The sequence below is a fragment of the Uloborus diversus genome, chromosome 7, assembly GCF_026930045.1.
Source record: "Uloborus diversus isolate 005 chromosome 7, Udiv.v.3.1, whole genome shotgun sequence".
NCBI classification, from domain to species: domain Eukaryota; kingdom Metazoa; phylum Arthropoda; class Arachnida; order Araneae; family Uloboridae; genus Uloborus; species Uloborus diversus.
The window spans coordinates 26,596,536-26,618,691 of record NC_072737.1 but is presented as its reverse complement, the minus strand read 5'-3'; the positions used below and the strand labels follow the sequence as shown (position 1 = coordinate 26,618,691).

Below are 22,156 nucleotides of genomic sequence, written 5' to 3'. Positions count from 1 at the left end.
CAATATTCTATTAACTATATATGATATGAAAATGCTCACCTGAGTAGTAGCGGATAGGTTAGTCTTGCATTGTCAGTATTAAGGATTTAATGGATATTCCAGGAACACCAAATGTGAATTCTCAAAATAGCATTTTTTAAGAACACTCCCACCACATTTTTCCCAAACACAAGTTTTTATTAAGCATGTTATTTATTATTTTAATGCTTATAGTCACAAATGGTGAATATTCTTTGTATTTAGGGTTTTTAAGGGTTTCTTTAAGGATCAGACATCGCTGTTTTTTTTTTTTTTTTTTTAACCAGATCGCAATTTTATTGCTACGTACTCGTTTCTCAACCTTTTTTCTGTCCATTATTTTAGGTATTTAAGATCCTTTCAGGCTAATGTGCCCATAACTGGTCAATTAAAAATTAATATTTTAACTGTGGTCACGTGACCACAACTCATCTATTGGTCATTCTTACTTAAAATAATAGTTAAGAATTGATTGTAAAATAAATGCTAAATTTGGCACACGATAAATAAAAAATGTAGCAGTAGAATATTTCTATTTTAGTTTTTTTTTATTATTCTTCAAACAGGCCTTTCAAAAGCAGGGCTGCGGAATCGGAGGAAGAAAGACAGACTCGGACCTCGAAAATTTTAGAAGCCTCGATTTCGGCTTTTTTACCCCAAAATTTGTCCAACTCCGACTCCACAGCCCTGTTCAAAAATGATTTGTCAGTTATTCATTTTTTTTAAATTTTAATGTTGTTTGAAAATGTACTTTAAATTTGACTTTTTGTCGCTGAAAATAATTGACTTTAGCTAACATGACCATTACTAGTTTTTAGTATGCCCATAACTAAGCGAGTATGACTATAACTTGTCAAACCATTGTATTCCACTTTATCTATAATGAAAATTCTAAGGCTACAAATGTGCAACTTCAAATTTCTAACACCACGAAAATTATTTTTTCCATGAACTAGAATTGCAACACCACAGTTCAACAAAAATCCAAATTTAAAAAAAAAAAAAAAAGAAAGAAAAATCTTAACTATCCCCATAACTAACCAGTTACCCTACTAAATCATAATATTTATAATAATTGGAACAAGTATTTCAGAAAGTCTCGCAAACAGTGTTTCTAACTTAAACCTAACAAAAGATTCGTGAATAAATTATGACATACTAAGTAAAATCTGTATTTATACATTTAAAAATATTAGTTGCAAAATATGTCTGTCTATTAAAGATTCACAAGGAGAAACTAATTTCAATATTCTTTTCAGCAATTTCAGTTTATCTGAGGATATCGTTTGAAGTGTGCAGTTCCGAAAACTTGTGGAAGTAAGTAAACATGAATCCAATTTACATCTAGAATGTATCTTTGTGTGTCTAGCGATGCTTTTGTATATTAGTTTGAAAGGAATCACATTTATGCTAAAAACATTCAGAATATGTAAACACAGAAAAATATATGTATGTATGTTCACTAATTTGCACCTGTTATTTTTCCCCCTGCTCAAGTTTTAAATTGCTTTTACAGATTTTTCTTTTATTTTCTTTTGATTTCTGTTTGATTTCGTCTTGCCAAAAATTGAAACTTTGCTTAAATGGATAATTCAGTGGGTCGACCTGAATTTTCTCCTGGGATGGATAAAGGGAGGGGGGAGTATATTAGTTTCAGTAGTTCTTACAGATATATATCAACTACGATTGGTGATGTGTTTTAAAACCGAAAGTTAGGTTTGACCTTTCCCCCAATTCCCACCTTTTTGCACCCCTTGGATACTTTTTTTTTTCATTATGTAACGTATATCTGGGAACACTGCGCACCAGCCCCAAATTCTCAGTAAGATTGTTATTTGTTGAATTTCTTGACCAATTTGGGAGGATGATTTTTTTTTTTTTTGTCTTTGATTCAGTTAAGAGTTTTTTTTTTTGTCTTGCTAGTTCCGTTAATAACATTCGTTCAATACTGATTTTAACTTTTTCAGCTTCTTAAACAGACATTTTCCTAATACAGGGAGATCAGGGAAAAGTCAGGGAACTTGATCACTCAGGGAAAAATCAGGGAAATATCAGGGAATTGTGAAAAAAATAACAAAAATTCAGGGAAAATTGATCGAATGAAGAAAAAAAAAGATTTTTTTCCTTGCAAAATGAAGCACTTTGATTCCCTACGAATTTTCCACCAATTGTTTGTTTTAAAAAAGTAAAATTAATGAGGTGCGATTATACAGTGCCGCATATTTGTGTATCTTTTTTTCTTTAACGTCAAAGTATTCAATCTTAGGATGAGCTTCCTAAGATTGCTTCTGTGTATGTAAAGTTGTTTGTTTTACCTAGCTTCAATTTTCGTTCCATGCATTCCATGCTACGTAAAATAAACAACCCTACAGGCAAAGAAGAAGTCGTCATTAATGACTTTAGTCCCTTGCCTTTACTCATTGTCTTGAAGTAATTAGCATACTGTTATCACAAGTGCAAGAAAAAATCTTTGTTTTGTAAATTAATGCTGAAGAAATCTTAAAAGTAATCACTTGGAGTTTTTAATTTAATTGCTAAAATTGAATTTTGACTTAAACTTATTTATTTTTTTGGCATGGTATTATTTGCTGTCACTTCAGATTACACGAAGGTTTTTTTTCCCCCCCAGTCTTTAATTTTAAAACCATATACATATGCATTTTGAAATTAGTAATTGTTTTTGCATTTCAAGGTGTTTTGTTACTAAAGTAGTCTAAGATTTTTTTTCGACAGCTAATGAAATCATTTGAAATTGAGTTGTGTACATAAGTAAATATTTTTATTATTTTTAGTAGTTAAAATGCTGTATTCAATCATTAAAAATAAAGTTCTTCATTAGAGAATAGCTCAATATGACTGGTTGTTGAAAGATTTCAATTTTTAAAACATAAATATGTCTATTCTTCCGAGTGCAGGTAAAGGACAGTAACTGTACATTTTACCTTTTTTTGCATTTTTGTCATCTATTGTACGTTATCTTTATTGTACATACTCGCTTATTTGGTTTCCGCTGAAAAAGAGGCGCGAAAATAAACGTCCAATTCCAACATTTTCCTATTGTTAGTACTGAGTCCACCTCACATTTCTTCAAATATCTTGAAAACTATTTTCTGCAGATGTTGCCGTTCACCTCCACACGGCAATACTATTTACGTAAGTAAAACTACACTACTTCTTTACATAAACTAACACTTGTTATTCTTGCAGTAATAATTATACTGCTTGAAAATTCAGTTCAAGATTACTTCCATTTATTTTTTTTAGTTTTATCATGATTAGATATGTCTTTAAGAGCGGTTTTAATAATTTTTTAGAATTTTTATGTTAACTGGTTCCTGGAAGTATTTCTTTTAGATTTCCTACAATATTTCTTTGTCGATAATTTAATATACTATTTTTACCAAAAAAAAAGGAGCATCTTTTCAAAATACATTTTTAATTAGCAGTTTAAACCCTTTTAAACACTGCACACTAATATGCAAGCCTTTTCAGGTAGGGCAAAAAAAGGAAACCATTATCATTGGTAGCGTAAATCAGGGAAATTTGGTGAACTTAATCAGGGAAATCAGGGAAAAGTCAGGGAACTTTTTTTTTCCAGTTCCTATCGCCACCCTGTCCTAACATCTATTAAATGTAGCATTTATTAAATGTCCTGACCATACTGACGATGTGTATATGTTTTACTAATCATAGATGATGAAAAATAATATCTTTGTAAAATAGTATCCAATTTAGATCAAATGTTCTATAGTAATTTTTCTGTTTTTACCTTCCTGAAAAATTCAGTATAGAAATTTCCTTATAGCAGAAGGTGCACATGATATGAGATCAGAACAAGTGAGCAGTGTTTTGAATAGAGAACTCATCTTCAGCTTTAGTTTTAAATTTGAAATTTTCACCACATTTTATTAAAATTCTCATTATTATAATTAAGTGATAAATTTTGCTTTACGTCTCACACTTTTTTTTAAACCGTAGTTTTTTTGATGAAAAAGGTTTTTTTTTTCACTTAAAGGGCTGTTGGTAAAAATTTAATAAATTAAAAATTATCAGAGTTGCCTCAAAATTTCACTTTAGTCGACTCTCGGAAAACCTCTTGAAAATATGGTGAACATTTTATGTTTCTATCATTAAAACTTTTTGAGAAAAAGGTACGTAAAGTTATCAATTTAACATTACGTGTATACGAAGTACTCTGACTCCCTTAATATTCTTTACTAATAATAAAGTTGAAAATCTCTCTGTCTGGATCTCTGTCAGGATCTCTGTGACGCACATAGCGCCTAGACCGTTCTGTGCCAAATTTCATGAAAATCGGCCCGAAGTAGTTTATAGCATGGAAGTGTGCACTTCGAAGAGGTTTTTTAAAAATTCGATTTTGTCCTTTTTTCATTCCAATTTTAAGAAAATTTTTCCGAGCAAATTATCACAACGCGGACGAGTATATTACGAAATTATCATACGTGGAACCGTAACATGGGCGAGCAATGAACATAGCAAATGAGCGAGAAATTCATCATCCAATATTTGTAAATATACAGGGGTCATTCCATGCGAAATGAGCAAATCAGCTGTGGCTGACATGTCACAGATTTCAATGAAAATTTTTATTTAGGTAAACCATGCATATCTATGAGGAAATGCAAAGTATGGAAGTTTAAAAACTGTTTGTAGCTTTGTTATTGAAATTAGAAGTTGATGCTTACGCTAAGCCTAAATTTTCAGAGTTCATTGCTGCCAGTTTGTGACTCAATAACTCCATAAGTTATAAACGTACACTTAAAAAATAAATATTTCCGCATTCTATAAACAAATCTCTATTGAGAAAGAGCAAAGTAAAATTTACTCGGATCTTTTTTTGAATCTGAGATATTAACAAAGATTGAAATTTTGCCAATTTACTTCAGATTTTAAATCACTCTTCCTGCTCTTTTAATGAAAAAATAACAGTAAAAATGATTCAGATTGAAAAACCATCTATAAGTAACTATCTGCTCTAATTTAGTAACTGTTTATGAATTTCTTGATGACGAAATTGTACTTAAAAAAATCGAAAATTTCCAAAAATTTCATTTTTTCCTCTATTTTAGATGTTTTTTTTTTGAAAATGAGGGAATGCTTTAAATTTGCTCATTTTTTTTTTACATAATATATCGAAGTGTCTTTTAGATGCTACTAAATTTTAATCATTGGTATCAGCGTATTTTTGTTACTAGAGTAACTTGAACGAAGGTAAAATTTCATTAGTTATTTCTTTTTATTTTGTAAGTTTAGCAAAACTAACCATTTTTTTCGTGTTTCATTTTCTCAAAAGCATGTTTATGAAGTACATGCTGAAATGTACATTTTTTTAAATTGAAATAAATGTCAATTTTACTTGCTTTTGTATCATTTAGTCGTTTATCAAGTTCCTTGAATTCTCGTTATTTCACATAAGGGTCAATCCATACAGGTTCCACACAGTATAAACTTCTCATTCATGTCCAAATATTTCTAAGTTATCAAATTAAAATAATTATTTTGAAAATTACAATATGTTTTTTCAGTATAATGTATTATATAGGGCACAATATACGTAATTTAAGAAGGTGCCATGAAGTTTTTACACTTTTTATTTCTGTTTTAGTGTGTGAATTGACTAGCGAAATTGCTTAATTTCAAAGACCTGTATCTTTTTTACAAACCAAATACACAAAACAATATGTATAACATGTATAGTACTTGAATGGAATATTCAATTGGCCCGGAAGTTTTATTTTTAATTCAATCCCCTTTTGGTTTATAGGGGTCTAAAAATGTCATTTTTGTCATTTTTCCGAATTTTGAGGGGCTATAATCTATAAAGGGTACACAAACACACAGCAACAGTTACACATTCTTTTTAGCATGGTTCCAGTGATTAGTTTTTGCCGTATTTCATTCTGTGTTTCCGTCCCCTACGTGAGTTATCCCCCTTTGAAATGAGTAAAATTTTTACATTTGGTCTTGAACTAACCTGTTGCCATTATTTTAATTATAAACGTACAGCTACGTAACTCAGCATGTAAGACTATCAACTTATGCACTTTAACATCAAAGCGTTAAAATAACTGTCATAAATGTAATTCAAATAGATTTTGGCCAAAATGCAAAGGTCTAAAAGTCCCATTTTTGACTACGAAAATCACTTTTGATGGCCTCCAAAAAATCAAAGTTGAGAGAAAAAATAAAAGAGGTTTTAAACATCTTTCATATGCAGCTTTTAGGGATATGAATTTCAAAAAAATCAAAAATGGTCGAGCGCAACCATCCGTCGAACCTGTATGGATTGACCCATAAAACAGAAAGAAAATGCTATTTTTCTGAATTTTCTTTTACGTTTGGAAATCAAAAACCAATTTAGAGTTTCTTCAAGCAAATAGTAGAAACATAGCTCAATATTCTTGAAAAATTTTAAAGTTGTCTGAATTTTCCCTCATTTGAATTTTTGTGTGTACGTGAAGGGGAAAATCATCATTTTACAAAATGTCACTAAGTTTAAAACTGATTTTGAAGACAAATGAGTTTAAATACAACTTCAAAAGTAAGGTATTTCTTTTATGATACTTAGCACATTATTGGGTATTAATTTCATCAAAGCTAATGCATTCCTTAAAGATTGAGAATAAAAAATAAAATGCTTAATTATGAGAAAATTGAAATATTTTCAGTTTTTGAGACTCGGTTAAAAGTTAACTATAATAACTTTGAAAATTTTACTGATATCAGATTGATTACCCTACTCCATAGATTGCAAAAACATATAACTTTTATGTTTTCATTAAATAGTTAACAAGATACAAGCCTTCAAAAGTGCAACATTTAGCATTTATGAGAATGCTGTTCAATTTGACCAATTTTCAATCGAATGTAACTATTTAAATAAAAAATTTTAAGCAAAAATATTTTGGATATTTTTATATAGGCACAAAAGGAACCTGTATACCAAATTTCATAAAAATCTGTTACCATGCGGCCACCACTTTTTTGCGAATTTAGCTGATTTCGCATGGAATGACCCACAGGCGAACCAAATGACCTTTGAATTTTCTACTACGGGCAAAGCCGTGCAGGCACGCTAGTTTGAATATAAAACAGCTTGGTCGGATGACATAATTACCATTAATAATGGCTATTTTTATAATAAAAAATCAGGATGCTGGTACTTTACTTTGATCGTCCATCAAGCTACAAGTGCTTCCACTTTTGACTCTTCAATTTTTCTTGGCATTTATTCAGTTTATCGCGAACACTCATGCTAGTCGTTATCATTCTTCACCTAACAAAGTGCTCTACTTTAAGACATGAAATCAAAATATTTTTCTGGTTTTATGAACTTATCATATAGAGTGGGTTTTTAAGAATACCACTTCCGTTTCGAATTGTTTTTCAAAGCAATAAAAAAAATCGGTAGTTAATAAATTATTGCAGTTCTAAGATACTAATGTTTTTTCGCTTGAAAAGTTAAGTTTGTATGTTTCGTTTTGCAACGAGTAATGGTAATTTTCCCGGCAAAATAGTAGTTTTTTTAATAGTAGCGGTAAAAACTGGAACAATCTGGTGAAGCGAAATATGAAGCAATTAGCGAAAAGGACAAAAACTGGAAAATTGACTTTATTAAATGTACAAAAGAGCAATATGTGTACTTTTGTACATAATCTAAAGGGGTTGTTTCCTTCAGTCAAAAGTAGTACTTTTAGTCACTAAAATTGATATTATAAGCAAAAAAAAAAAAAAAAAACATGGACCCAGAAAATTCCTTTATTTTCCCAACAATTATTTTTTAATTAATTTTATAAAATGTCCGATTTTTCAAACAAGGCGTGGTCTTGATGACGTCACAAGTGATGCTCTATGGCGCATCTTTGTACCGCGTTTCTACGTTATGATAAGCAATAAACGAACTAAAATTGTGCTCTACGCTTGCTATCAACCCTGTCGTTGCCAATACACGTGAGTAAAGATGTGAATAAAGATGCAAATCAAATATTTGCTCTGTGAATGGCAACACAGAATGGTATTTCATCATTTGTGATGTCATCGGCAAGAAATGTAAACAATGAAAGCGCACCGATTTAAGTATTTTTTAAAAAATAATAAACTTAACTAAATTAATTAAAAAATGGTTAGATCCTATGTTTTTAAGCATGCTTTTTCAGAAAAAAAAAATACTTTTAAAATTTTGGACACGACCCCATTGAGTCTTCATTTATGTTTTCCAATGCATGCATTTGATAATTAAAACAATTTTAAATGGTTCCCGAACAAAACTCGAAGAAGGCTAGAAATAGATAACATGAAATGTGTTTTCCACGTTAAGAACTCAGTTGAATATAAATCCACTTGAACTACGTAATTGTCAAATATTCCGAAAAAAAAATCAATGACATTGTTAGTAACCGGAGATACACTGGCAAATACGGTGATCGGTCTAGAAAGAATTGCTAAGAGTAAGTTGCTGTTCTGAAACCTTAAGAAAAATAATTTTTGCAATGTATAGCTTTTATAACGAGGTTCTGGTTTATTATGAGTATTTCCTTTTTTTCATTTTTCTACTCATATTAATCCTAGATTTCACTTCAAATTTCTATTATTCTGATAGAATACACAAATTCGTTTGTGTTAAAAATTAACCGGAAGATGCGAATTAGTTATTTAATAGTCATGATTTGGGCAATAGTTAAAATTGAGTGACTTATTTTGATGTTATTATTTCTCTGCTTTTTATGTTCTGCATATAAAGTATCAATAAAAAAAAACATCTTACTAAAAGTGTACTATCTTGTCATTTAGATTACTGTTTTATTGATGTATTGAATAATATAAGTTTAATAACATTAATCTTTATACATAAATAGCTACTTCTGTATGTATGTCCGGAGTAATCTTCAAAATTACTGGACCGATTTTAACCATTTTGTCTCCATAGGTAGCAACTTAGGCTATAATTTATTTCTAAAAAATTTAGTTTAAAAACGTTATGATGGAAAACAGTAAATGTCATGTAATTTCCCCATTAAATGATTGAATATAAAAAAACCCATTGTTACGAAAATTCGTTGCTATACAACAGAAATATTAAAAGTAATAATGAAAATTTTGAATCAAGGCTTCTCCAGAGTAAACTTGAGTTTAAACTCATTTAAACATTTGGGAACTCTACTTTTTGCACACTTAAGGAAACATAGTAGAGAGCTTTTTTTCTTTTTTTTTCTTTTTGTGTGTGTGTGCTATTTAATTAAATAAAGCGCACGTTTTTTTAAAGTGATCTTTGTTTTTGTTAATTCATATTTTGGAAATTCTTCAAATTTTTATATGCTTCGATTCGTGCTTTCGTTTCTAAATGAACATTCGTTCGTTCTTTATACTTATTGCTATTTTACTTGTATGGGTAAGGAAGAAGCTCGATTTTGAATCTCATCAAAGCGGTGTGTTTTGAGTTCTTTTCGTTAAAACAGAAAACGGAAGAAAGTAGCGTTGTTTCTCACAATCATTACTGACCCAGGCAACGCCGGGTATTTTTGCTAGTATTATCATATTAGAGATAAAATTACTAAAAATAAAGTTAGGTCAGTACTTTACTGTGCTGACTAGGCGCTCTTTTGACCGTATTATTGTTTTAGCATAACAAGTTTTAATTTTGTGATACATTTAAGCATCTCCTTTTTCCGGTATTAATCCTATGCACACCGCTGCCCCTCTTTGGGGGGCATTGTTATTCTAGCATAGCATTCTATGTTCCATTTGAGGAGACATTCAAGTTGATTCTTAGTAGTTAAGTGTGCATTCGCGTTCATAAGTGATTCCAGTGCATATTGAGTTCCATTCAAGAAACGTTAATCCTTTGCTTTTTTAAAAACTTCATTATAAAAGAGAGTGCCAATACTTCATAATAGATGGCAAAAGTACTAAATAATAATTCATTTACGTTTTGCTTTTAGCCTACACAACAATGCCTCCTCATCTTCTAGAACAAAGGAGCCCGTTCGAGAACCAAGTGCTATTGACAGCAGCGACACTTCATCAAAAGACAGAGTTGGTATCCAAGGTTCTATAATACCTATTGTGTACGGTCGTGTTGGTCAAGGCAATGTCCGTCCGTCTCGTGTCCGTAGTCAGGCAGAAGTAAGGCTTTTAGTTCCTCTGTCAAGGCAGTACCCACCGGAGACGGATGGATTTATTAGAGCCACATCGAATGTCATGGAGTTCAATGAAGATACGAGAAGCTATTTTTTGCCGTCGGGTGAGTAACTCTTACCTTTGTTTTTGATCAAATTCGTCGTTCTATGCTTTTTTTTTTTATAGTTGTATGCAGTAATGGATTCAAACATGCAAAGGGAAAGGAATTTCCCAAGTTGATAGTTATATTAAAAAGCAAACAAATATGAAGGGAACGGGAGCTCCCCGTTGGGAGGTCACTGTGGCCTAAAAAAATTCACTTAAGATGAAACAGGGCTTTCAAAATCGCGAAAATCGATCAAAATATCGGTTTTTGGATTTTTACATATTTAAATAAGAGAATTCTGCTGAGCAATTTGTCAAAACAATTTTGTCAATTTGTGCAAAATTGGCTAATTATGCCCATTTTTGAAAATGAGCACGTAATTTTTGTTTACATTTCCTGACTTTGTTTGCATTAAAAATATTAAAAACCTTTTTAAATAATTAAGAATAATAAACATATGTTGTGATCATTTTTTTAGAATTAAATAAAGTTTTTGTCATAAATATCAAATCAATTGTTTGAAAATAGAAAATTAGATTTTTCAAAAATGGCATGATAAATTACAATTTTCTTCAAGAATAGTGTCCAAAATAATGAAAATTTTGTCTTGTTATGAACTAAAACTTTTTGAAGTTTATCATTTTATAACGTTTGCAAACATACGCAAGCAGTTTTACTTTTCAGTTAGTTTTTTACAGTAAAACTGAAAATCCCTTTTTTCTCAAAAGCTAATATTACGTAAGAAAACACTTGCTGACATTGAGGTGTGCGTTGCAATTTTAACACTACCTTTCTGGAAATTGAAATGTAGCCATATATGAATGTCTGAAACACTTTGTTGGGAGCACTTTTTCATTTTTTTTCATTGTCTTCGTTTTCCAAAGACATTTTTGTACTAAACGGGATCGTTTTTTACAAAAAATAGAGTAATGTTGTATTTTTTTCGATTTGAAATATTTTAAAGCGAAAAAAAAAAAAGATAAAAGATTCTCAACAGAATGTTCGTACAAGTTTAAAAATAATTTTAAATTGCAATTTAGGGTGCAAATGCAAAATTAAGACGCGTACTTTGTTTCAAAACATATATATATATATATATATATTAATTATAAAATTTAAAAAAATTAAATTATTGAAGTATTGAAATTAAATCTTTTGAGTGTGTTTAATAATAGTAGACACACTATTTGATAGAATTTCAAGAAGTTTCATTAAAAAATGGAAAATTTAGAAGCCTTGTGTCAACTTAATCGGCAAATTTTTGCTTACGATTAGAAATTTTTTGGAATGTCGCAATATTGATTTTTTAAATTTATTTAAAAATTATTTATATGTCCGAAACTGGTGATTATCAGGTTGTTACTGCATTGTCTGTAGAATCTTATTCCATTTTGAGTCATAGCAACGCAATTCCATAAAAAATATATCCTTCATAATTATTTACCAGTGTTTTTATGAGCGCAACTCCCAAATTTTATATGCACCCAACAAATGTTTTTACGTTATTCTGCAATGCAAAGTAATGGTAGTGTGACTTGCGTAAGTCTGGCTTTGAGGTTCTGCCTGACCACGGATTGTACGGAAAGGCAAACATCCGGTTTACAGGCGGAAATGGACACATCTATTAGTTTTAGGGATGTCAGCTTTTGTAGATGTATGTTGTCCTCTAAATAAAGCAGAGTCTCAATCAAATGAACGAAACACGCGCATCAAATTTTTACTTTTCCTCCTCATTCAGATAGACGCGTCTTAACTGGACGTTTGCCAATTCCATACAGTCCGTGGTTAGTATGTACATAATTTATCTTTATTGTAAATAAAAGCGGACATAAATTGTGTTAGTACAAAGAAATCCAACACATCGTTTATTTATTTATTTTAGACCAACGACCTCACCGTGCTCGACATGGAAATCGCAGACGTGATGGAATATCAAATTTCCGTGGTGCAGCCAATGATGCTCCTTCAAACGATGCGTCTTCCAAGAACTCAGACATTGCAGTTTTGGAATCCCCGAGGCAGCGTGGATCGAAATTTCATTTGAGAAGCTTAAACTTCCCCCAAGGAGCTTCATTGGGCTTAAAAGAAATCAGCGACATCAATCAACTGCATCCCATCTTGAACGCATCTTGGATAGCTTTGCACTCTCCGAAGAGGGTACTCATTCCAGTGCGTCATAAAGGTAATAATTCTAGCTAAATTTAGGTCCTGAAAATAGTGGACAATCAGAAGGGATCGACATGGTTTTGGAGTGGATTACGTGCAGCTTTGCGCATCAGTCACTTTGTTTCACCTGCAAGGCTCACCTTTAAAACACGCTCTTTTTAAAGGTGACGTCATGGGATTAAAAACACGGTTTCAAATAATAAATAATTTTCAAATTGCACGTCAAACACATTCAACAAAGTGTTTAATTTGCTTGCATGATTATGTACGAGGGGGGACCCAAAAATAACCGGATTTTGGTTCAAAAGTATTTATATATTAGTTTATTCACAAATTTTCTTTAGGCTCCTTTAAAGTGTTCCCCCTTAGATGCAATGCACTTGTTAATTCTTTTTTTCCACTGTTAGGAGCTTCCCTGGAACTCTTTAACTTTGATCATGTCCAGTACCCGTTGCGAAACAATTTTTACAGCATCTACATCATCAAAACGCTTCACTTTCAGATTTTTTTTTCATCCTTGGGAACAGAAAAAGATCACAGGGGGCGAGGTCTGGCGAATACGGGGGTCGAGGAACGACTGGCCACCCCTGAGAGGCCAAATAACGGTTGATAGTGAAGGTTGAGTGCACGGGAGCGTTATCATGGTGAAGGAACCATTCTTCCGATTTCCCGCGCGAGCTCCAACTTGCTCTTTTTTCTTCTAAAATTTCATCAATCGTAAAACGATGACTCTGATTTTTTGGCAGATTTTTTCAACGTTTTGATCATTTCTAGACGTTGAAAGGCGCTCAGAACGAGCATGATCTTTAACACTCATGCTATCACGTTTAAAGCGCCCAAACCACTCGAAAACTTGTGTACGGCTTATAGCATCGTTCTTGAAAGCTTATTGAAGCATTTGGTAAGCAATTCCGTTGCCAACTTTTCAAGCAGAAAGTAAAATTCCAAGCTTACAGTTTGTTCTTTCAAATCTGCCACAATGAGTTCGCAGAAGGAAAGCAACAACACCTGAGAAAACCAGCACTTCGATCAGATGTTATCAACTACACTGATGCCACTTGCACAGCTGTTTTGTAAAGGTCTCTACTTGAGCTATCTAGCTGCAGAACACTATACTACATCTAGGATTGGCATCGCACCATTAGTCCGGTTTCTTTTGGGTTCCCTCTCGTACAGGGTGATTCAAAAACGATTGTGGGATTTCATAAGGATACCAAGTTGGGAATATTGAACCTATAGCTCTCTCTTGCAACTTGAATGAAAGAACGAGATCTAAAGTTTCAATTGACTCTAGGTATATCTGTAAAAATGAACAAAGAAAAGGTGATTCAGCACTTCATGATGGACCCCTTCCAGGGCACCTGACCTAACACCATGTGTTTTTCCCTGTTGAGATGTGGAAAAGATGCTGTGTTTATAAACTCCTGTCCCCAATAGTAGGAACTGAAGGACATGTGTCATATCTTTCAGGCGTCAGGAGGAGGACACATGGAAATTCTTTAGAATGATTTAAGTGTGTAAAAAATTGTGTTTGTTGTCTTTTATACTTTTTTTTTTCCAATGAGGCTGTATAACAGATCCACCACAAGAGGAGTCTGGGCCATAACCAGCTCTAGTGCGCCCCCCCCCCCAATAATGAATCAGTCTTTCATGTGTCACCATTAAGGCGCTGATGCATGACACAGTGGTTTTTTGACGCCCAGTTTCCACCAAATGGAGGCACCTGGGCTCTCTTTTGATGCAAAATTGAACTAGGAATTTTTAATTTTGCGTAGGGAATTCTAAGCCAAACGAATATCCTAGGGGTCTTTTACATGCCACATAATCATACGACATGGGCGCTGATGATTTTCTGCATCTCGAAAATCTACCGACTGGCCACCTCAGGCAGGCCAGAACCCGGGTCCACAGGCGTAGAAGGCCAGCGCCTAACCATCACGCCACCAGCCGGTCAAATTTACTTTTTTATACTTAGAATTACACAAATTTGAAATTTCACCATTATTTTTGAATTACCCTGTGTATGTTCTGTGGGGTTTTGAAAAACTAGTCTGTTTATTAAAAATTGTTGTATAGGAAATTATTCTCATGTTTTAGTTCTATGGAATGTTTAGCATCTTGCTTGCGAAAATGTGCTTTCTATTATACTGTTAAGAGTTCGTAAACAACTTCAAACTTTCTTCAAATGACGACACAGTTCTTGAGAAAAACACTGGAGATTTATTTACAACTATTTACAAGAAATATCGTTAACAATTGCTAAATTAACCGTAGCAATTAGGCAAATATCGATTAACACCGTAAACTCAACGGTAACACACGTATTCACATCAAAATGCACAAAAACACAGCGCAAAAAGGGCTTCGTAAATCAGAGCTAATACACTCTCAGCGCAAAGGCTCAGTCGAGACTGACTTTTTATCACTCGTCACGGCTATTTATAAACATCGAAAGAGAGCCTCTCAAATATTTCAGAAAATCCTACACCGTTCTATCACTTTCTCATTTCCTTCCATTCACAAATTTTATCATTCAGAAATGAGGGGACCGTATACTTCAGCCGAATGTTTGGGAGTTGTATGTACATTACATGAAACTATTTACAGGTTACGTTACTAAGACAATTTTAGATGAAAGATTAAACCAAATTTAGCTAGATTACAACAAATTAATCACAAAAAAATTAATATTGATAGACTTTGCAACAATACGTTTTTTAAGCACCCTTTTACATTTCTTTAGCAAGAAAACGTAATAAAACACGATCAGCTGGCATATGGACAGTATTTCCATATTCTATATTTTATTACTTCAAACAGCGCTGCAGCTTTATCGCTTCAATGAATTAATTAAATGTTGTTAAAGTACGTAGTTATAAAGCTGGGGAAAATACTGGAAGTGCTTCTGTGGACCAGATTTGTTTAAATTTGTCCAAATGTATCTTCACATTTTGAAATTCTTCCTATTTTTTTAAAAATTAGACATAAAGTGTGCTTTTTTTTTAAAAAAATGTGTTTAAAACCAGATTTTGTAGTTTTTAATCGCTGTCTTTCGATCATTTTTGGGTCCCTTAAAAATTTTAAAGGGTATCGCGAGTTTCCCGAACCTTTTCAGTAATTACTTCTAGCCTACAAATATTATGTGACTAAGTGTTACACTGCCGAAGGAAAGTAAAGGGCAGTTTCTGTAATTTTTTTCGCCTTTTTGACATCTATTGTACTTTATTTTTATTGTATAAGCTTTCTTATTTGGCTTTTCTCTGAAAACAAATCAGGGAAAAACGTCAAAAACCCAAAACGTTTTTTAAATGTCTCAAAAGATGGTTTTTACTGGCACAATGCTTTACCTTCCCACGTCAGTACAGTACTAAAGAAACAGAGACGAGTCAATATGATTTGACTCAAATACTAAGATACATTAAATTCTCAAAAATCCTATATTGTAAGAAATTGGTAAAAATTTTCTAAATAATTTATTATTACCCACAAGACCTTCTGGTCACTGTAGAAGAAACATTGAGCTAGGACTAGTTTATGAAAATAGGTGCTCCTAATGCCGTGGTCGTGGTGCCCAACCTTTTTTACTCAGAGGACCGCAACTCATATTAAAATACAGGGTGGTTATAGTTAAAGTTACCCTGTTCAGACCCCTCTAGTGACCGCTCTACACATCGGATTTCGATAGAACTAGGAATATAGATTATATAGGCCATGGGGAACAGGATTATATGCAATAAAAAAAAAAGTTCAACCACCAGGTTAGAAAAGAACGCGTGAATCAAATAAAACAGAGAATGTTCACAAAATCGATTTTATTTCCAGAATTTGTTCGATGTTCATTCCATGTAATTCAATCACATGTTCAAAACGTCTTATAGCGTGAGCCACAGTTGCACGAAGGGTTTCTCTAACAATAGCATTAACATGACGCCTTATGTTGTCCTTCAATTCAGGCACCGTCCGTATCCTTTCACCACAGACCTGATCTTTCAGGAAGCCACACAGCCAAAAGTCGCATGGATTCAGATCCGGTGATCGCGGGGGCCAAGCTGTAGGCCCCCTGATAATATCCTTATCGGTGTGTAGAGCGCCCCCTATCTTCGATTTTTGAACTAATTTTTTTTATTTCATAGCCTTGCTCCCCATGGTCTATATAATCTATATTCTGAATTTCATCGAAATCCGTTGTGTAGAACGGTCACTAGAGGGGTCTGAACAGGGTAACTTTAATTATAACCACCCTGTATTTATCACGAGTCAGAACGAATACAAAATTTTAAAATATTTAAAAGTTTTCCAAGCAACATAGGAAAATATGGAAGAGGAAAAGAACCAAGAATTGTTGTTATCGTAATCTGATACTTATTTTATTAATGCAATGTTGGCAACTAGTTAAAAAAACAATTTCTGAATATTTGGCTTGCTTCAAACTGTATAACAAATTTTACTAATCCTAGTTTTCGATTTTTAGCATTGAACTACAGTACGGGTTACATCAATCAACTTCGCGAGTCGCATTTGGTCAACGAGTCGTATATTGGGCACCACTATTCTAATACCTTAAATAAATGCATAGAATCTATTTGTGCAGTTTATTTACAAGTTTCTATCATGTCTCTTTACGGACTGACCAACGCTTTTAAAGATAACGATGAATGTGAAAGGTTTTGGGATTTTCCGTGTGTGTTAATCTTTTCGAAATGTAAATGAAATAATAAAGAAATAAAAATTAAAACTTCATAGAATTCAATTGCATATGATATTAGAATACCAATTAAAAAAAAAACTAAAAAAGCTTGGAATTACCGTCAACTCTCAATAACTCGAAGTCCCAAGGGACCGGCTAAAACGTTCGAGTTATGGGAAGTTTCCACAACGGTCTCGAGTTTAGGATACAATGAAAACTTTGAGGTAAGGGAATGTTCGAGTTATAAGCTTCGAGTTATCGAGATTCGACTGTAGTATGTTAAGATTAGATGGAAATGTTTTAGAAAGACAAAATAAGTAATGTGACAGTTATTGAAATAATTGATCACACTCACACACACACACACTGGGCGATTCTTGTATCGATCGAACTTCATCGTTTTCGACCAGCCACGAGAGCTTCACGTACAATTGATTCGATCTGATATCAAATTGACTGAGCCGAAAAGGATTACGAGGTTAATCTGTGTGCGAACGATAAGCAATCTTTAGTCCTTGAATCATCTTAGGTGGATTGGATCTTCTAATAACGATTTAATTATCTGTTTTTACAGATCCTTAACAAGTAACCATTTTACTTTCTGGAAAACTGAAGAGACAGCTGTATAAATTAAGAATTGTATATTTATAACTTCTGCACCAAATGATGTGGAAAACATTCTTAAAACTGCTCTTTCATTTCTGCATTCTTTCTTTGTTCTTTTTTTAGACGAAAATTCCATCGCCTCCACCCCCGCGAGCAGAGGTTGTCTGCAATGCTCGTCGAATCTAACCCTGATTGCTCCTCGGGGTGAAAACAGCGTGGAAGTTCCGGTACCAGCTATTTCCATATGCCCTCGGTAATTTTTTTTCTCCCGAAACATTTTTAAAACTTGATGTATGTGATAGTAGTCTGTGTTTCTGACAAAGCGTGGATAACATTTTCTATTCGCCAATAATAGCAGCTTCGGAACAGTTGATGCAGTGTGACGCCGAAATACATTGTATAGTGGATTTTACGGAGAATGGCGGAAAGGAATTTTTCCAGTTGTTCGAAGGGAACTCAAACGACGTCTTACAATAGCAACATTAATTTTGACTTCGGATTACTTCTGCAACTAAATGAATTCTTAAAAAAACGACATTCTTTTTTTTTTTTTTACCGTATGAATTACTGCGATTCCTTTCCATTCGTAGAACAGAAATTCTCTAATTCCAAAAGGCACATATAAACACACACACACACAAATTAACATCCATTTATGTACAGGGTGTTCAGTTTTAACCTGCAAGACCTTTAATTTCGCAACCGTTAGTTCTAGATGTATACTTCAACTTGCAAAATTGTTCTAAATCAGATGCAGAGTTATATATATATATATATATATATATATATATATATATAAGATATTGAAAGTTTGAAGCAAAAATAAAAACGAGTCGAAAAATACAAAATTTAACTTTTTATACGGGCCCTAGGTCCTCTAACAAATATTTCGAGAAATAATCTACATTGAAAACTATTACTGAGACAAAAAAATTTGACATTTGTGCGACCAAAACTCAGGGAGATATTGCAGTTTTAAGGTTTAAGCGATCATACAGAAGATAAGATCGGAACTAATCGCCCTTTCAGAAGAATGACAGGTCGTCAAAGTAAGAAAACGAAGTTTTTATTGCTATTCAAAAACCAATGCAAATGTTATGCCGTGATACGCAAAAACGCACTGCAAAACCTCGAACAATTTGAAAAACTACTCTTTGCGCACATATAATTTTGAACATTTGTTAACCACTATAATTTCCCCCAAAAGTTATTGACGGCGATTGAAGAGTGATGTAAGTCACAAAACGCTGCGTTTCATATCTCGGTGAATATGGATCGTACTTATTTCAACCTCTTTGTGTTGGAATTAGTTTTCAATGGAGATTATTTCCCTAAATATAAGTTAGGGGACCTGGGCCCCGTATAAAAAGTTAAATTTTGTATTTTTTGACTTCTTTTAATTTTCACTTCAAACTTTCAATATCTTAACCCTGCAACTGATTTTGAACATTTTTGCAGTTGTAAGTATACATCTAGGACAAACGGTTGCGAAAATAAAGGTCTTGCAGGTTAAAACGGAACACCCTGTGTACAGTGGACTCCCTCTATCTGAACTCTTTAATGTGAACACCGCGATATTCTGAACTCTGAACACATTTTGATGGTTCCGGCGAAACACCATAGACATAACATTGTCTAACCTCTCTAATCTGAACACACTATAATATGAACACCCTATAATATGATCGGTGTTTTTTAACCCTGTTCAATTATAATCTTTTTATATACTGAACATGTTCACAATCGGTACTCGGAAATTCCTATTGATTAAATTGGGAAGCTTGAAATACAGGGTTCGCCGATATATATCAGTCAATATATATCGTGACATATATCCAATATTTATTTTGAAAATATTATGATATTTCGATATTTTTGGTATGTATTTTTTCCACTACGGTATTTTCAATATAAAAAGTATAATTATCATAGTAAAATTGTTCATTTGTTTTTAAAAATAACCAAAAACTTATGTACTATATTTTCATGATGTATAATAATGCATCATTAATATAAAAAAATAATATAATATTCCCTTTTTACTTGTATTTTATATTCATAAAATTATTAGCAATGTAACAATCTAAATTTATATTAAAAGTGCCTAATTAATTATTAAATGATGGTCAGAAAAAAATTTCTCATGGCTGTGCACCGACTAATTCATGTTATTTATCTCGTAAATCATATAACTGTAATTATATTATCATATAACTGTAAAAGTAGCTAACAGAAGAAAAAATCAGAAGTAAAACAGCTTATGCTAATAAATAGTGAAAGAAACATTAATTTCAAGTCTACATATTGTAATAACATTTTAGGAACTTAAACAGTGATTTGAGGACGAATTTACTATTTTGAAGACTTGAGTTTGTGCTAATTGAAAATACCGGAAATATATCAAAATATCCGATATATATCAAAATATCGGATATTTTCGAAATAATCATGATATTTTCGAACCTTGTTGAAATACATTCACGATTTTATCCCAATGATTGAATGGTAATAAATAGAAAATGGAGAGAGGAAGAAGAAAAATCATTTTCCTGGATATTACTGTTTCATAAAAAGTAAAGTATTACTGTTTCAGCTGAGCAATATGAGCCTGAAGTTTCTGCCAGTGCATATTTCAAGAATCCAACCATTGTGTCAGTTGCATTTAAGACCTTTAAATTATGATTACCTTCAAGCAATATGCGGATGAGAATCACCCGGAAACATTTCACTTGGACGATAACACGTACCAAGATGTATTTCAAGAACCATTGTATCAGTTGCATCCAACCATTGTATCAGTTGCATTCAAGACCTTTAAATTATGATTACCTTCAAAGCAAAATGCGGCTGAGAATCACCCGGAAACATTTCACTTGGACGATAACACGTACCTTGCATGAGAATACACAATGCAAAAACAGATTAAAAATAACTTTTTTTCCCCAGATATTGTACCAATAGCTTTATTGTAATATTTTATTATTGAATGTTGCCCTAATATTTTTAAATTAAAAAATAAATGCAAGAGTTTAGGTCCTCCTGAGTTGAATTAGACATTGCACTAGCCACCAATCCAAAAGTTAGCACCTAGGGGGGTCAAGAGGGGGCGGTCGCACCCCCAAATCTTTTGAGAGGAGTGATAAAAAATGGGCAACTTCAATTTACGTAAATCGCAAAACAATGTTCATGAAAATAGAATCTTACTGGTTCTCCGTAATTATTGATGAAACTTGACCCGTTTCCAAACATGAACAAGTGTTTTCTGTTTTTTAAATGATTTATTAGAAATTCATCAATCCTTTACCGGACTTTTCAGAACAGAAAAACTGATGAAGAATCATGGTTAGTTTTAACTAAAGACGTAATTTCCTCATATAGGCTAAATGTTTCATTCTTGTGTGCTCTGTGCAATTGTGATTATGAGGCCCGTGCAGTGGTGTGGCTGCATGATTTTCACAAGAAAATGCCTTGGAATTTTACATTCATTGTTACGCTCATATTTTAAGTGTGTCTATTTAATGAGTGTTCACCACCAATTTCTTTTTCCAGAAACACATTTCAGCTACTCAATGCATAGTATCATTTCATATTATACTTCTTAAAAATACATACTATTGTTGAAAAAAATATCTCACATCAACAAATATCTTTCCTGGGGGCTCTTTAACTATGCAATCTCGAAGTGACACAAGAGGGTCTTCAAGAGACAACACCAGATGGTCTTTTATACCATAAAAACCCTCCTCGATAATTTCAAAGCAGTAATTTTAGAAAACGACCCTTTCAATAATGAAAAAGCTACTGTCCTTTAACACATCTTCGTTTGAATGCTTATTCGCTTTGTTTGTATTGTGGAGAGTTTTTGAACAATGCCTTACTCTATCAAAACATCTTCAATCAGCTAAACTTAATTTTTGGAATGTTCAAGCTTCAGTTCAAGCTACAATTAATAAATTTCACGCAGATGTATATTTCAACCAAGCGTGGATCATTTCAAAAAAATTCTTACTCCAAGATAATTTTTAAAAAAGCGCAAAGAATATTCAAATGACTTTAGAAGAGGTGACCAAAATGCATATTGATTTAACATATTGTATAAAATAATAGAATCAGTTTCTAATAAAACTAGCACAAGATTTGATGATAAATATTTTCTTGTATTGTTAGCTCTCTATTATCTGGATTGGATATTGAAAACAAAAAATGAAATGTTTCAATTATGACTAGAATTTATAGCATGAAGCAAGAAGAATTGTTTAGAGACGCGACTAGACTGTTTAATGATGAAAAATGAAGACCATAACAATTTTTAAAGTTACCAGGGTGATTTTGACGAGCAAGATGTGAAACGTGTGTTTTCATACGTAACTTTGTTACTTCAATTATTTTTCAACTATTCCAATCAGTTCAGCTAGTAGAAAAAAATCATTTTCGTG

General features: G+C 32.6%; 1 protein-coding gene across 1 annotated transcript in view; it reads left to right on the top strand.

The window, feature by feature from the left end:
- The window catches only part of LOC129226343 (uncharacterized), a 144,326-nt gene that overhangs the window by 73,526 nt on the left and 48,644 nt on the right, over window positions 1-22,156 (top strand). The window contains exons 2-5 of the mRNA XM_054860944.1: window positions 1,278-1,335; window positions 9,978-10,279; window positions 12,327-12,443; window positions 17,844-17,973. Of these exons, the coding sequence (XP_054716919.1) occupies window positions 1,278-1,335; window positions 9,978-10,279; window positions 12,327-12,443; window positions 17,844-17,973 (607 nt within the window). The remainder of the gene's footprint in view (window positions 1-1,277; window positions 1,336-9,977; window positions 10,280-12,326; window positions 12,444-17,843; window positions 17,974-22,156) is intronic.